Source organism: Myxocyprinus asiaticus, chromosome 33 (genome assembly GCF_019703515.2).
Source record: "Myxocyprinus asiaticus isolate MX2 ecotype Aquarium Trade chromosome 33, UBuf_Myxa_2, whole genome shotgun sequence".
Lineage (NCBI taxonomy): Eukaryota > Metazoa > Chordata > Actinopteri > Cypriniformes > Catostomidae > Myxocyprinus > Myxocyprinus asiaticus.
Genome location: NC_059376.1, coordinates 23,859,743 through 23,877,029, shown reverse-complemented (window position 1 = coordinate 23,877,029; position 17,287 = coordinate 23,859,743). Strand labels below are relative to the sequence as shown.

The 17,287-nt window shown below is 37.5% G+C and overlaps 1 protein-coding gene across 1 annotated transcript; it reads right to left on the bottom strand.

Annotated features, from left to right (window-relative positions):
• Positions 1-6,481: 6,481 nt before the first annotated feature.
• Positions 6,482-14,076, bottom strand: LOC127424246 (leiomodin-1-like). The gene is made up of 3 exons (XM_051669252.1): positions 13,645-14,076; positions 8,534-10,372; positions 6,482-7,121 (listed from the first exon to the last, which is right to left on the bottom strand). Exons 1-3 carry the CDS (start codon positions 13,912-13,914, stop codon positions 7,095-7,097), a joined length of 2,136 nt encoding a protein of 711 aa, XP_051525212.1. The 5' UTR covers positions 13,915-14,076; the 3' UTR covers positions 6,482-7,094.
• Positions 14,077-17,287: the final 3,211 nt, after the last annotated feature.

The window sequence follows — 17,287 nt, the reverse complement described above, 5'->3', positions numbered from 1 at the left end:
ACACTAAAGCATCAGGCTGATGCTGATGTTTGTCAATAATATACTTTCAATTGCTTTTTTTATTTTTCTTCTTTATAATGAATAATGGCTTAATTAACCATGGTAGTTTGAGTAACTTTGTCTTACCATTTAAAATTAACAAAGTGATCTATTAATTAGAGCTGGGATGCTGGTTCAGTGGTAAGTCATGTTGATATATCACTCAGCGACCTGGATTCAAATCCTGGTTCATCAAGTGCAATTGTATCTTTGCTGCAGGTTATGATGTACTTTTAATAGGTCTATTGAAAACTATTTTGTAAAACACAGACACAATTTATTACACTGTTTTAAACAAATCTATCAAAATTTCAACTGAATCTGACAGCCAGTAATCACAGTTTAACCTACTGAAAATCTGAGAATGGTTGAATTACTGAGAAGAAAATTATGAACTATGCTGTCTAGTTTACAGGCTTTTTTTAAATTGTCAAATATTTTTTTAAGATAAAATCTTAAGCCCTTAAGATTTTGCCAAACAAACAAAATCGTTGTTTCTGAAGAACTTTCTCATGCTTTCTCAGAGTATCATTTATCATTGGTCAGTTTGGCCTTTGTACATGCTCTTCCGTCTCCACACAAAAACAAAATTGCACTTCAATCAACTTTTGGCAGTGTCATGGATAATCATAAATATATGACATTGTCATTCACAGAACCTTTGAAAAGTAAAAGATATTATTATCTAAATTTAATTGACAGATGTTTACTGGGAAATTGAACCCGGGTCTATTCATACGGTTACGATTACGCTACTGCTAGACCAACCAGCCTTTCTATTATTCGCAAACAACCATTTTCTTAAACTTATAAAACTACTATTATTATTTTCATAAATGGAAGTAATTTAAGAGTATATGCCTATTATTGACACATTTCAGCCGATGATGCTTTAGTGTTGCAAATTAAGAGACATCACTCTCTGCGCGGATGGCTGGTCTGACACGTGCAATAATTTACGGATTAAAGAGGCAACGTGAATATAAACTGCTTTTATTTATTCATGGAAAATATTATATAAGGATGTAAATTTCTTTAGTCATTCAATGACGTACCTTTTGACAAAACGAATTTACTCTCTTAAAAAAGCAGTTCAATATCCACACGTGAACACACTCATTTTAAGTGTCTTAACTGGTATGGTCTCCATCAAGAGTTCCAAGAACCAGGTTTCATATATTTTAAAACTGTATATGGAGGAGAAACTGTCCAGTAATCTTTGTGGGTCAGACCATTAGACCATCTTGGGTCAGACAGACTGTGGTAAAGTTGGTTTTATGTTTGACATGCGTTTGATATTCGGAATAAAACCCATTTAACTCTCTGCATTGTTCAAATCAAGGCGCCAAATCATATACAGTACATAAACAGATGTTTTTAGCATGGCACAAGGCTTACATTTCAAAACTGTTTTTTTTTTTAACCATTTGAAGTTATGACATCAAACCAGTTTTATAATACTCCATTTTTTTTCTAATTCCAAAGATGTCAAACCAACTGCAAAAAAAAAAAAAAAAACTTACTCAGAAAACCTTAGTAGGGTGCAACAAGGCTAAAGGCACACCTTTTATTAAAAAATATTAGCTAGTTTTTTTTCTGGCCATAAAATGTATCAAGATTCAGGAAAATCCATTTCTTTTTATTGAATAATGATGGAGCACATAATTTGTGTGAAAAGAAATAATAACAGAAGGTTTGGAATACAATTCTTTTTTTTAAATGGTGGTGAGGGGGCCTTTTACCCCACACCTGGGGTACGCTCCCTCACTTGGGGTAAAAGTCCCACATGGGGTTTTTAGCTATGTCAAGTAGATTCCAGGCCAAAAGTAATAAGGCAAAATTTGTCAACTTATGCAAATACTTTTGAGACAGCAAGATGCTTTTTTTGAGTGACATATTAAGATATTGCTTATTTAAAATACCCACTTCAGAAAAGGGCGCATCATATTTGGCATTTCATAACATCAAGTATTCTATAAACAAATTTACAGTTAAGTACATATCTTTCCCTCTATAAACTTTTACTTTTTATAAAATCAATGGTTACATGTCAAAATAATAAAAAATAAAAAAACATTGTGGCATTTTATTTATTAAAGTAATAAATATGGACTAAATGTGATTGAAAAACAGGAGTGATTTCTTTTTCATATTTTGATTAAAAAAAATGTAGTTACAGGGTTGAATGCCACATAACAGGATTGAACATTGGGTAACAGGGTTGAGCATGGAGTAAGACTTGGTCTCTGTTCGCTCAATTTACTGTGTTTGAGTTCTCTGACTTTGCCCTCTTTTTCATACTCTCCATCTTCTTGGGCCCAAACTATAAATCTTTAGAAAGTTTTTTTTTTTTTTTACAGTTACTCAACCCTGTTAATCTTGATTGTGTAACAGGGTTGAAAGTAACAGGGTTTAAGTTTTGACACTGAGGACATTCAACAGATTCACATAAAATGTATTTATTTGTGTTGTTTTCAGATACACAGGACATGATAAAGTCCAAAGTGCCTCTCCTTTACTCCTATCCTCCTGATGGTGATGGAAGGACTGACATACTCTTTTCCTCCTGATGGTGATGGGAGGACTGACCTACACTATTCCAATGTTGTGAAGGTGATGAAGGGTCATCTCTAGCCTCACTTTGGTGAATTTGAATTCCTCTGTGAGGCCAGAGAGAGGCAGCTCGAGTGTCCCTTGACCATACAGGCTTATGCTGCTCAGGTATCGAGGGAGGCCTAACCATTTCCTCACATAAGAGCAGATCATCTTTTCCACCTTCTCAACTCTTGTGAGATGTCATAGATGGTCAGTAGTCATCTTTCAAGACTTTTTACTGGCTTCTCTGACACAGTTGGAATTGGTTCCTGATCAATAAAAACCTTTGCTCTGTGAGTTTGCCTTTGATAATAGAGATGCTTCTTGATTTGGATGGCTTTATTTTCATTCTGGCCCCATTGATGTTGTCTTGAAGCTTCTAAAAGGCGTCTGGTGCAAGGTGCTGTTGTTGTCACGGTTGTCATGTCGTCCATGTAGGCCCTGATGGGTGGTAAACGGACTCCAGACTTCAAAAGTTCGCCACCCACTACCCACTTGGAGGCTCTTATTATCACTTCCATGGCCATGGTAAAGGCCAACAGGGAGATAGTACACACTGCCATTATGCCAATCTCCAGGTGGTGCCATGTGGTGATAATGTCTGTTGTGGTGAGTCTGGTGTTATTAATAATAAATTATTTTAATCTATAATTTAGGGAACAGTGTTTAAATTTGACCAGTACCTCCTCTGTAAAGGTCACAATATCTCTGAAAACACAGAAGAAGAAAAAAAGAATGAGAGAAATTGCCTATTGTCTTGCCATGGCATTCAGAAAATTAAGGTGATGTCACTTCCTGCTGAACATGTGATTTGTGGTATATTTTAAATATTTAATAGGGGTGAATGTGTTCGGGTAACAGGGTTGAGTCAATGTAATGAACACAACCAAAATGTAAGTTTCTTCTCACTAATAATGAATTACTCATGACCAAATGTGTTTTAAGCATAATACAAATGAAGCTACAAAATAATAATAATAATATTGATTTAAAAAAATAAAAAAATTTCAATTAAAGTGTATTCACAGAGTGGAGAGTCAGGAGAACATTTTGTTTTTTCAGCTTTGTAGATAGTTGTTTTTTTTAATTTCCATGTATGTTATCATGAAGGTCATTTACATTCATTCTAAAATGGGGTTTAAATTTACTTTATCCATAATGGCAAACGTAAAGTCAGTGGGACGTAAATGGCACCGCAGTCATGGAATCACCTTGAACATCTGTACAGGTATCAGTTCTGTTTGGTGACTGTTCTGCAAGGCTCGGTTTAGAGGTTTTGAGAGTTTGCAAATATATTTTATTCTGTTCAGCTAAGGAGAGACTGAGATGTAGGTAGAATAAAATTTATTTTTATTGTCCAACCAAATACTTGTTTATTGACAGACACTAAAATATCATAAAGGATCATATTATTATTGCATAATTTGGACATCAAAGCTTTTTCCTCTGATCACAAAGGTAACTGACACATGAGCACTTTGACCAACAACCCATAAAAATCAGATTTTTTTTTTTTTAACCAAAATCAGTGTAAGGGTCAGAACTTACTGATCAGATGCAGACCACCAACCAATCGACAGAAATAAGGATTCAAACATAGATAATTATAATAGGCCTTTTCTTTTGACTGATTTGTATATGCTAGATTATGATGTGCCACACATACATTCATAGGCCAAAGCTGAGGGGTAGTTGCCTATTAGGTGAGCAACTGAGGAAATGTATAATAGCAACATTTTCCACACTTTGACCACACACACCACAAATGCTCTGCAACAGAGTCAAAACCAAATGGGCATCAGAGCAACTGCTTTTTCACCCAGGAAATGGTGAACTGACATTTCAAAAGTTGGCGGAGGGATGGCTCGGTTACACTGCAAACAACAATTACAGCAATTATCTTATAATACAGATACAAACATTAACATTAGAACCAAATATGGAACTGCATGTAAAGACTATATAATTTCACATTAGATTAGCCTTCCGAGTGTTTTTGATTCACGTTTCTGAACCACAGTTCACCCTCAGTGCTGAGTTATCACATTAATATACAGTAGAATAAAGAAGAATAGTCTCCTTTTGGTGGATCATTCAGACTACACTACCATCATTTCTTTATTGATATGACAGTCTTCCAAAGTTTAGGAGCAGGAAAAAGAGAAAGATAAGTGTCAAGGTTTGTAGAAAGGGCCAAGGGCTCAATAGCAGATCTCAAGCAAAATTAGTTTATAAGCAAAGCAAAGAGCCATAAAACAAAACAAAAAAACCCAGAAAGGTTAAATAGGGGAGATTAAATGGGGGAGCAAACAAGGAGGGTAACTAGAGAAGACAGGTGGGACAAATTAACTAATAACAAGGTAAACCATGGGCTCACACACAGCATGTGTGTAAGGATCCAGCCACAAAAAAATAAAAAAACAGCAGAAGTGGCAGGATCCTGACAGATAAGGGTACATATAGTTAAGATACAACATTGAGTGTATTCAACATATTTACTGTTATTATATTGACTTTGGAAAACAAAGCAAACTTTTCAAATGTTTTCATGCAATACTGATAATTTTTATTTTAATTTATCATTGGTTTCCTTTTTCTTTTGACCATATAAATATATTTCTTGTGTTGAAGTTTCTTTCATCTGACACATATACAGCAGAGGTTTCCATACTTGGTTGAGGTCTTGTGGATCAGGAAGTACCAGCAACATGCAAATAATTCAAATTATGTTAATCTCATTTATCGTTAAAAGGAATCATTGCCTGATGAGACTGACTTAAAGCAAATACAAATCTGAAGACAGAGATATTATCGCATAACTAAATTTGGAAGAACAATGGAAATGTGGCATAGTGACACTGCTTTTTTCTCTTTAAGACAGGTGGCCTGCACACAGTGCCCTATGACTGCCAATAATCTAGTGAACACACAGAACATTGCATCTGCTGTAAATACAGTGTTATTGTTCTTGCTCTTTTTGTTGTTCTTTCATTAAACTATCAGCTCTCTATTGGGCTTTTGAATCAGATTAATTGATGCAGGTAAAGTGTGTGTGTGTGTGTGTGTGTGTGTGTGTGGGCAGGTTTAAGTGGTTTACGAGGACTTTTTTTAGGTTACAATCTGGTAATTACAAGGGTGTTATGCTATAAATGTGGTTTATGAGGACATTTCTAGTGTCCCCATGATTCAAATCGCTTAAAAAACATACTAAACAATGTTTTATTGAAAACGTAAAAATGCAGAAAGTTTTTTGTGAGGGTTAGGTTTAGGAGTAGGCTTAGGGTTAGGGGATAGAATCTATAGTTCGTACAGTATAAAAATAATGGGTGTGTAAAGTCCATGGTAATAAACACCAGAGTCTTTGAGACTGAGGTTTCTGATTGTAATATCAAAGGAGTTTGCATTCACACTGTTCATCACCAAGTATCTTCCAGCTGAGACGACCTGATCAATCATATTAGTTTTAATCAGAACATGCTCAGAGGATGTACAGAGATGACGGCAAAAGTACTTTGGTGTATACTGTGTTTATCTGAGAATGGACATTTGATATCCCCCCTTTCTTCCTCTGGTCCCACAAAAACATTTCCAGTCTTCACCAACACTGCTAAAAACTAGAGAAAAACACAGTTAAAAAACTTCATTACTTCATCAATCTATTAATCAAGAAATGTCACTCTTTACACAATCGATGCCTTTTCAGCAATATTCAGATAACATTCAGACAACCTCTAATGAAACAGTTCTCACATTTCTCAGATTTAGATTTAAATTGAGGTTGAAAAGAGGCTGTCTTGATGTGTGGTGTAGTGCTCAAATAATTCAGGCAAGATCTATTTAAGTCAGAATTTATTGATGTATTTCCTGTATTGTTAACATGTATGAATGAAAGATGAATATTTATCTAATGAACAGGAAAACATGTTTAGAAAAAAGCATTTACCTGGGAAAAGACACAAAACCTTTAGATGGGTTTTCATTCCCTTTAATATCACATCCGGGAAGTGAGAGGAAATGTAAATATACAGCATTCTACAATAATACATTCAGTAAACTACAGCAGTACACTAATGATGAACACTATTCACTCAAGTTGACTGAGAAAAAAAGTGTTTATGATGCCCTATTAGAGAGAGAGAGAGAGATTGTGTTCTTATGTTCAAAAGATGCCCTTCACAGCTTCAGTGTGTTGACTGATGGTTAACTGTCCACGGAAAAATCACACTCAGCTGGAAAGTACACTGTGTCCCACCTCAAATGTATAGATGTTTAGTAGAAATATGTTTAATAGAGATATCAGGCTCACAAAGAGCAACTATGGAATCTCAGGATCCTGTGTTTTATAGAGAGCGAGCCAGTAATGGGGAACCTCATCTTCATGTTTCTGTGGTTCCTATGATGATAGGGTGACTGTGGATTGTGGGTAATCTGAAGGGATTAGCATGTACACCAAACAGATGCTATCTCAACCGCTTTGGGATCTCAACCTGAGAGAGACATGTGAGGAAGAGTGTTAAGCATTTAAACACTTCAGAAAAAAATAAAAAATACATAAACATACCATGCAAACACTGCCTTTAAAATGCAGTTTTCACATTTCATTCAAGCCTAAAGAGAGGAGCACTGATTGATTACCTCCATGATAATAGTTTTCATTACTTTTTGTTTACTCTTTAAGAGGGTTATGTTTAATGAACAATCTGATACTGACATGCATTATTTTGGCATCTATGGCTCCCTTTACACCTGATGTTGAGCCGCGGTCACACTAGACTTCGCACTCCATTTACTCCTATTCAAACGCATCCAAACGCAAGCATCACAGTACACTGTGTATAAAAGTTTGCAGTGCACTGCATACAGAAGTTCAAGTTTTGTGAGCTCTGACCTGTGAATTTGGATGATGAGAAGACGTTTGACCAATAGAAGATCAAAAAGTCACACCTTAACATCTTGGCTCACTTCAAAGAAAATATATTTCAAAGCTGCATGTTTTTATTGTTGCAGGAAAGTGAGTTGACAGTATATTTTAACATTTTGTATATAATATTATTTGTAATTTGTGATTTACTTATTAAAACCAGAAGCCCTCGAGCATGACATCTTATTCTAGTCCATTGCGCTGTCCAAATATATTTTGCATGCTCAAAGCATAGTGTAATCCCCATTTAATGCTGCATTCAACTCCTCCTGGACAGTTCGTATTTACAAGGTCAGAGGTCGTAAATAAGATGTGATGTGCATTAAAGTGATTTTAGTCACAAAGACCCATTTGGCTATTTATTATTTATTTCTTTCTTTTTCAATAACTATCAAAGACATGAAGCTTTTTTCGCATCAGTGCAACAAAATGAAGAGCAAAGCCATGCATTATGTGTGTTATTTATGCGTTATCTATCTATTTTATCGTTCTCGTATGTCGCACCGCAACATTTGATGGAAAATATGGTTTTGCTGTACACGCCAGTTGCCTCATAAACCAGCTAAATGACTCTTTTTTTTTTTTTTTTGGCAAACTTTATCACTATTCTTCTTTAACAGTACAAAAATGCATACAAACTTAACTTCACAGTCAAAATCCACAAGTAAAACTAAATTCTTTCCAATACAAATTTGCTTCTGTCATGATTCTTTAATCAACACACCCCCAAACTCAGAAAGTTGGGGCTCATATAAAATCCTGATTTTCCCACTAGTAATGATGACTTTGTGGTGGCATTCCTGTGCACTCAACTTCATTCTGACATGTCTTGAACGCAGCATAAGATGCATTTTGGGTGATCTGTTTGAAATGGGACAGTGCTAAAGACAGGTGTAAACGGGGTCCAAAACAGTTTGACTACTGAATGTGGTTGAAAACACATGCATCCACATTGGGATCATGGTGTACCTCTTTTACCTTTTTGAGTGTGTTCATGCTGCAGTCTCTGATTGAGGCTAGGAGCTGATCTCTGGAATTCCCCTCTGTCTGTCGGACAGCTGTACTGCTGTCTTGCCTCCTCTGAGAGATAGGGGTCAGTGATTTCCTCAGGGTCTGAACAACTAAAGCTTGGCTGGGAGGGGGTGGAGGAGGAACTTGCCTACTTCCTGTTGCCCTCTCTTTCTTTCCTATCACCATGGAGGGGAGGGGTCTAGGTGGTGTCTTGGTAGGAAGTGCTTTGGGAGTTTCCTGATCTAAGGTACATTTGGAAATAGCTGCAAATTTACAGTCTTTCTTCCCAGTGTGAATGGATGATGTAGTCGCTCTTGGCTTATCTGTGTCAGGTGACCTCTTCTTATCTTCACTTGGGGGTTTGTGGGTGAAGTCCTGTCTGGCAAGTTTTTGTGCTTCTAGTCGTTGTTGCCGCTTTCTATCCATGTTTCGGCTCAAGATGTTCGTCATAGTCATCCTGGGCCCGGCCAGTTCAAAATGATATCCCAGCTTCAGCAGAGACGAGTTCTCACGCAAGAGTTTGGCCATTTCCATTTCTGTCTTGCCTCCACAGATGTGTCTCTGGTTATGAAATCTCAGCTCCATAAGGGTACTGTTGTGCTGCAGAGAGTTGATGATGGCCAGGATGCCTTTGCCCGTTAAATGGTTGGAGTCGAGGTTGATGGCAGTCAGGGTGGAGTTATTGTGTAGAGTTTCAGCGATGGCAAACGCGATATGATCGTTCGCTCTTGTGTTAGCAAGGGAGAAGGTTTTAACATGAGTGTTGCTACGGAGACCCTCTGCAAACTGTATCAGAGTGTCTGTCTTAATGGCATCTGAATTATTGACATTGACCTCTGTTAGTTCAGGGTCATCACTGCGAACTTGCTCCAGTAGGTCATCAAACATGCTAGAACCAGTGTCACTGTCCAAATCATCATCTACACTATAAGACTCATCTTCTTCAGTAACTAAATGGTTGTCCCCACCATCACAGTTCCCAGAGACATTATGGTTGGAATTGGTAGATATCTGCACCTCATTGTTTTTGGAACATTTAGCTTGTTCTTTTATTCGGTCTAAAACTTTTTCTTTCTTTTTCTCGGTTTCACTCTCTTTCTGAGTGCCAATTAATTCCCTCTTTGAGGGATGTTTCTCATCCTCCCGTTCATTCTCCCTCATTTTGCTTTTCTCCTCTTCATTTCGAATTCTGACCCTCCTCCCCTCTGTTTCTCCATCTTTCAAGTAAATCCTTCCTCCTTCTCTGCTATTCTTCTGTTTGTCCAGGGATTTAGTTCTGATTTCATCTCTTATCTTGATATCTGCCTTATTGTCTTTTAATTTGAGGTCCTCAGCTTCTTTATGTCCATGCAGTTTGGAAACGAACCCTCGTATTTTTGAGTTTTCACTCACTTTTTGCTCCTCCTTTCTCTCTCTTTCTTTCTTATCCCCTTTCTTTTCATTTAGTTTGGATATAAGCTCCAAAGTCTTGCTGCCTCCCCTTTCTTTTCTAGAACGTTCCCTCTCTTTCTGTTCTTGTCCAGATTTTTTCTGTTCTTGTCCACTTTCTGTCTTACTAATGGCCCTCCCTCCTTTCTTCTCTTCGAACATCATCTTCTCTTTGTCTTTTTCTTCTTTATCAAGGGAATCTTTAGAGTCATCCTCTCTTTTTCTTGCTCTCTCCTCATCATCCTTTTTGGAGGGCTGTTCATTTTCAGCGTTTCTGCTGTCATTGTCTGGAGGGTCGCCACTCTGTGACCTGGAGAACTCTCTGCTCCTCATCCTGCGGAGTCGATCTCTCCTCCTGCCCTCCCCTTTCACCTCTCCCTTCAGTGTTAAACACAAAATAAATTATTCACCACAGCACATCAAACTTAAAAGTTGTTTGTCTTTTGCCAGTTATATTAAAATATCTGTTATTTAATATATGTCACTTTTGACATCTTAATCACTGTATTTACATCCTATAATACTTTATATTTTGCTTTCATTTTGTTGTCATTATCGATAAATATCAACATTAAAGCCATGGGGACATCAAACAGAGGAAACAACCTGTATGTAGAAAGATTACAGGTAATGGTTGGACCCAGCTGGACCTTGTGAGTTATTTTTAGTGTCCATTAGGAGGGAATGAGTGTGCTCAGCAGATTTGTGTGCTATTGTTTGAAGAAGTCTCAAAACTCTCAGATGTGCCCTTATAAGGCAGCGAAGGGAGGTACGTTCAGGTCTGGAATGCCATCCTCGACATTTCCAAAGCATCTGACTCTTTCCAAAGCTTCAATGAGGCCAGGCTTAAAGAAAACACTTTCACAAATTGCTGAAGTAAATGACTCCTACCTACTGGCTACTGCAAAATAAGCTGAACATAAACTGTATTTACAGCTGCTTTATGGAATACATTTGTGGAAGTGACAATTCGGTCAGTATTTTGAACACACTGCAGAAAGTTCACATCATCTGTGAGATAGCCACACACAATGTCCCAACTTAATTTCACAATAGAATATCAGAAAGATACACTGATAATCTCAAGGCACTGAAATATTGAGGTTCTTCAAAATGAAGTTTAAGAACTCTCTGCTTTGGGAGGAACTACTGTTCATAAAGAGGACAATGTTGCTTAGTAACTTCTGAGAGGTCTCCACTAACAGTGTGTGTGTGTGTTCTGTTGCCTAATGATCATATTTCAAAAAAACACTTTAACATCTCAGTAGAGTTTAGCTAAATCTAGTTTGTGGCCCCTTGAGTGTATATTACATTACAAGTGCTTCATTGGCACCTGTTTAAACCTGTAAAACTCAATTACCACTCTCCAAAAACACAAAGAACACCATCTCAGCAGAATCATGCCATCTGTTCTGCAATTATTCACGTTTTGCTGCATACACTTAGAAAATCTAAATATTTTACTGAAATGAACACACAAGTGAATCCATTCAACATCTGTAATTTCAAGGGTTAGTTCAGCACAGTTAAAGGAATAGTTTACCTAAAAATCAAAATTCTCATCATTTACTCAACATCATGCCATACCAGATGTGTAGGATTATTTCTTCTGCTGAACACAAAGATTTTTTTTATTTTTTTAGAAAAATATTTCAGCTCTGTAGGTCCTCACAATGCAAATAAATGGGTACCAAAAATATGAAGCTCCAAAAAGCACATAAAGGCAGCATAAAAGTAATCCATAAGACTATAGCGGTTAAATCTTTATCAACAAGCCATGTGATAAAATGCGCAGATTGACGTCTCAGATGCAGAGGCATCTGAGATTCGTCCTCTGCCACCCGGATTGAGGCAAGTCACTATGCCACCACAAGAGCGCATTGGGAATTGGGCTTTCCAAATTGGGGAGAAAGAAAAAAAAATACCTTTTTACTATAAATCCTCCTCCCAGCACAGTAGATGGCAATAAGCATGAAGAATGCAAATCGCCAAAAACAAAAGAAGAAGAATGTGAAAGAGAAAGTGGAGGTTTATAGTAATAAAGGACTTAAATATTGATCTGTTTCTCACCCACACTTTTATTGCTTCTGAAGATCTGGATCTGGAGTCTTATGGATTACTTTTATGCTGCCTATATGGGCTATTTGGAGCTTCAACATACTAGTCACCATTCACTTGCATTGTATGGACCAACAGAGCTGAGATATTCTTCTAAAAATCTTTCTTTGTGTTCAGCAGAAGAAAGTCATACACATCTTGGATGGCATGAGGGTGATTACATTTTCATTTTTGGGTGAACTATTCCTTTAACATTGAACTACAAATAGCCCTCCCCATACAACCACCAAAAGGGCCAGAGCATTCTGTGTTTATACCAGAGTACAATAAACATATCCATAATGCGGAAAGTTTATAAAGATCTTTGACTTTATACAAAATGTACACACTAAGAGACATTTACCCTACCTCCAAACAGTAGTAGTAGGTAAAATATGACATTTAGAGAAATAAACCTGTGCCCTGAAATACCTCTGTGTTATCTCCAAGGTGTTAATAGGTAGGTTTTTATTTATTTATTTAAGATTTTTCTTGATGATAAAACTTTGATACATTCTGATATTTTGGGTATAATGTACTCATAAAGCACAAGCTTTAATAAGGTGGCATTTGATGACTTAGTGTTCTGTAAATGTGCAGCACAGAAAAACACTCCAAGGCACTGCCAAAATCAGAAGTCATGCAACCCATCACCACCAGTACTTTATGATGGTAACATTATAGGGAATTTGGGTCCCTCTCTGGCCCATGTGTTTGCAGCAAAATACTGATACATGATACCATGACAGCATGTCAGGCATGAAGACTGGACTGATTATCAAGGACCTTGATGCATCTAAATCAGCCAATCAACTAGGTGTCCTGAGATCTGTAAACATTTTACACTATGATCAGAACTTAAACAATTAGAAACAGAAACCACAGTAAAGATAGTTTGCGGTTTGAAATTCAGACTTCGATTGGCTATAAATCCGCTATGCGCTGTCATAGACATGTAAATAATGTTGCATTTGATTCTTTATGATTTGTGAATTCGGATGACACCATCCTCCGCTCCACATTCGGTTGTTTAAATTTTACGACTCTTCATTTTCTAATCCAAATAGCTTCAAAAGTTGAACTCCTGGAAGACTGAAACCACTCTCATCTTTACTAGTTGGAAAATGAAGAGTCATAAAATGTAACCTGTTGCGGGGTGGAGGATGATGTCATCCGAATTCACAAATCATAAAGAATCAAATGCAACATTATTTACATGTCTATGACAACGCATAGCGGATTTATAGCCAATCGAAGTCTGAATTTCAAACCGCAATCTTTACCGCGGTGAGACAGAATGATAGAACACAGGTTCATGTCTTCATTCCCCATCCATGCCCAACTTTTGCCAATATTTACAAAAATTAAAATATTACAAATAAAATATTCCTTTGGCCAAATTTAAATTGTGCAAATGGCCCGAACCTGTCAAATTGGTAAGTGTTCAATTGAAAATTAAAAATGAAATCCATCAATAAGGTTTATTACGAATGGCAGTGTATTATGATTTATTATTATGAACTGCAGTGTGTATATGTCTTTCCGAGCATCACCTCTGCACTGAGCTCTCTCCGGATCAGTCTTTTCGTCTCCCGCTCGCAGTACTCGAGCATGGCCTCTCTGTCATACCCTTGGGACGGCAGTTTCTCCGTCTGGTTCCGCTGTCGGAGTCCCACCGGTACATTCGGATCCGGATCGATGTAAACGAGCTCCCGCTCGAGCTCCTCCACCTCCTCCGGTGAGAGCGTCGCGAGCAGCACGTCCATGTCCGAGTCATCGCTCCCCTGCTGCTCCAAGCGCGAGAGGTCATGTTGCCCGGACATTCTGGGGACTATTTAACGTTTCTTAGCCAAGTATTACGTTTTAGTTTGCAGGAATCCAGCGGACTCTGTTCAAAGTATATCCGTTCCCTTCACAAATGCTGTTAAATCCATAATGAACGGGCTGTAGAGGTTCTCGCGCTCAGAGCGCCTTTCATGAGCTCCTCAAGCTCGTGCGCCAAGACGCATTCCGCGCGATCCTTCACATCTGCATGACTAAATGCAGCCTGCGCGCACGCACTAATGTGAGAGCGTCGGTCTTGTGCGCGGAGAACAATTATTTTCTTTGTAGATACAATTTAATGAACATAGAGGTGAGTAGTACACTTCTAAATCTATGCGTGAAAGGCGATTCAAGCGACCAAGACTCGTTAGACTTTGTAGCAATTACAGACTAACTAGATCTTATTCTTTTACACCGTATATGTTTTACAGTTAAAATATCTGTCGTTTTTACTACTGCTAGACGTTTACACAGACTTTGTTAGTTTTATACCTATGTGAGGTCTACAAATAGGCCTTTGGGTTAAGCCAACTTTTCACACTTAAAGTTTTGAAAAGTGACTAGCACTACTTTTAAAGGCAGAACAGGTGCCAATGGTATACAGTGTGAATTACTGTATGCCTTTGTGAATTGCTAACCCAGGATAGAGCATTAAGTGTGTGAAACATGGGACAAGAGATAACCCAGGATTACACTAACCATAACCTTAACCCATTCATAACTATAGCACTCCTTGTGAAAAAGCATCTGCTTAATGAATAAAATAAAATAAATAAAAAAACAGCCTAAAAAAATTACCCAATAGTTCACCTAAAAATGAAAATTATCATCATTTACTCACCCTCATTCCATTCCAGATGTGTATGACTTTCTTTTTTCTGCTGAACATAAATGAAGATATTAGAAGATAGCTCAGCTCTGTAGGTCCATACAATGCAATTGAATGGTTGCCAAACTTTGAAGCTCCAAAATGCACATAAATGCAGCGAAAAAGTAATCCATATGACTCAAGTGGTTTAATACATAACTTCAGAAGCAATATGGTAGGTGTGCATGAGAAACGATCAATATTTAAGTCAATTTTTACTATAAATCTCCACCTTTGGCGAATTCCAACCAGTAGGTGGTGATATGCATGAAGAATGCAAATCACAAAAAAACAAAAGAAGAATGTGAGAAAGTGGAGATTGATAGTAAAAAAGGACTTAAATATTGATCTGTTTCTCACCCACACCTACAGCTGAAGTCAGAAGTTTACATACACCTTAGCCAAATACATTTAAACTCAGTTTTTCACAATTCCTGACATTTAATCATAGAAAACATTCCCTGTCTTAGGTCAGTTAGGATCACTACTTTCTTTTAAGAATGTGAAATGTCAGAATAATAGTAGAAATAATTATTTATTTCAGCTTTTATTTCTTTCATCACATTCCCAGTAGGTCAGTAGTTTACATTCAGTTAGTATTTGGTAGCATTGCCTTTAAATTGTTTAACCTGGGTCAAATGTTTTGGGTAGCCTTCCACAAGCTTCTCACAATAAGTTGCTGGAATTTTGGCCCATTCCTCCAGACAGAACTGGTATAACTGAGTCAGGTTTGTAGGCTTTCTTGCTTGCACATGCTTTTTCAGTTCTGCCCACCGATTTTCTCTCAGATTGAGGTCAGGGCTTTGTGATGGCCACACCAATACCTTGACTTTGTTGTCCTTAAGCCATTTTGTCACAACTTTGGAGGTATGCTTTGGAGGTGTCATTGTCCATTTGGAAGACCCATTTGTGACTGAGCTTTAACTTCCTGGCTGATGTCTTGAGATGCTGCTTCAATATATCCACATAATTTTCCTTCCTCATGATGCCATATAGGCTATTTTGTGAAGTGCATCAGTCCCTCCTGCAGCAAATAACCCCCACAGCATGATGCTGCCACCCCCATGCTTCACGGTTGGGATGGTGTTCTTCGGCTTGCAAGCATCACCCTTTTTCCTCCAAACATAATGATGGTCATTATGGCCATACAGTTAAATTTTCGTTTCATCAGACCAGAGGACATTTCTCCAAAAAGTAAGATCTTTGTCCCCATGTGCACTTGCAAACTGTAGTCTGTCTTTTTTATGGAAGTTTTGGAGCAGTGGCTTTTTTCTTGCTGAACAGCCTTTTAGGTTATGTCGATATAGAGCTCATTTTACTGTGAATATAGATACTTGTCTACCTGTTTCCTCCAGCATCTTCACAAGGTCTTTTGCTGTTGTACGGGGATTGATTTGCACTTTTCGCACCAAACTATGTTCATCTCTAGTAGACAGAATGTGTCTCCTTCCTGAGTGGTATGATGGCTGCATGGTCCCATGGCGTTTATACTTGCATACTGTTGTTTATACAGATGAACGTGGTACCTTCAGGCATTTGGAAATTGCTCCCAAGGATGAACAAGACTTGTGGAAGTCTACATTTTTTTTTTCTGAGGTCTTGGCTGATTTCTTTTGATTTTCCCATGTCAAGCAAAGAGGCACTGAGTTTGAAGGTAGGTCTTAAAATACATTCACATGTACACCTCCAATTAGCCTAACAGAAGCTAATATAATTGACTAAAGGCTTGACATCATTTTCTGGAATTTTCCAAGCTGTTAAAGGCACAGTTAACTTAGTGTATGTAAACTTCTGACCCTCTGGAATTGTGATATAGTCAATTAAAAGCGAAACATCTGTCTTTAAACAATTGTTGGAAAAATTACTCGTGTCACGCACAAAGTAAAACGACTTGCCAAAACTATAGTTTGCTAATATGAAATCTGTGGAGTGGTTAAAAAATGAGTTTTAATGACTTCAAACCTAAATGTATGTAAACTTCTGACTTCAACTGTATTATATTGCTTCATTTAACCACTGGAGTCGTTTATGGAAATATGGATTACTTTTATGCTGCCTTAATGTCTTTTATGCTCCTTTTTGGAGCTTCAAAGTTCTGGCCACCATTCACTTGCGTTGTGAGGACCAACAAAGAAATATTCTTCTAAAAATCTTTGTTTGCATTCAGCAGAAGGAAGTCATACACATCTGGGATGTCATGAGGGTGAGTAAATGTTGAGAATTTTAATATTTGGGTGAACTATCCCTTTAACTATTTGAAGTATGATAAGCTTAATAGTGCCACTTAAAGACATTAAAAACTGACTGGTAGCATAGTGGTTCAAATTCAGTTCAAGGTTTGTACCAGCAAAGCAGTTTTGCAGAACTACAGCCTGAGAAAGATTTGAGTGATACCAGAGAGTCTGTGTTGATTAGTAGAGAAATTCTGAGCACCAATCAAACCATTTTACCTGTGATCACTAAATCAGGAAAGGAAGAGATTTTCTGATATTAGAACAAAGATT

Bases quoted from the DNA above. Each gene is read 5' to 3' on its own strand.
- LOC127424246 (XM_051669252.1), bottom strand. From the start codon at position 13,914: ATGTCCGGGCAACATGACCTCTCGCGCTTGGAGCAGCAGGGGAGCGAT. The intron at 10,373-13,644 runs GTGATGCTCGGA...TTAACACTGAAG, and splicing joins GGAGAGAGCTCAGTGCAGAG to GGAGAGGTGAAAGGGGAGGG. The intron at 7,122-8,533 runs GTAAAAGAGGTA...TGTCTCTCTCAG, and splicing joins GCATGAACACACTCAAAAAG to GTTGAGATCCCAAAGCGGTT.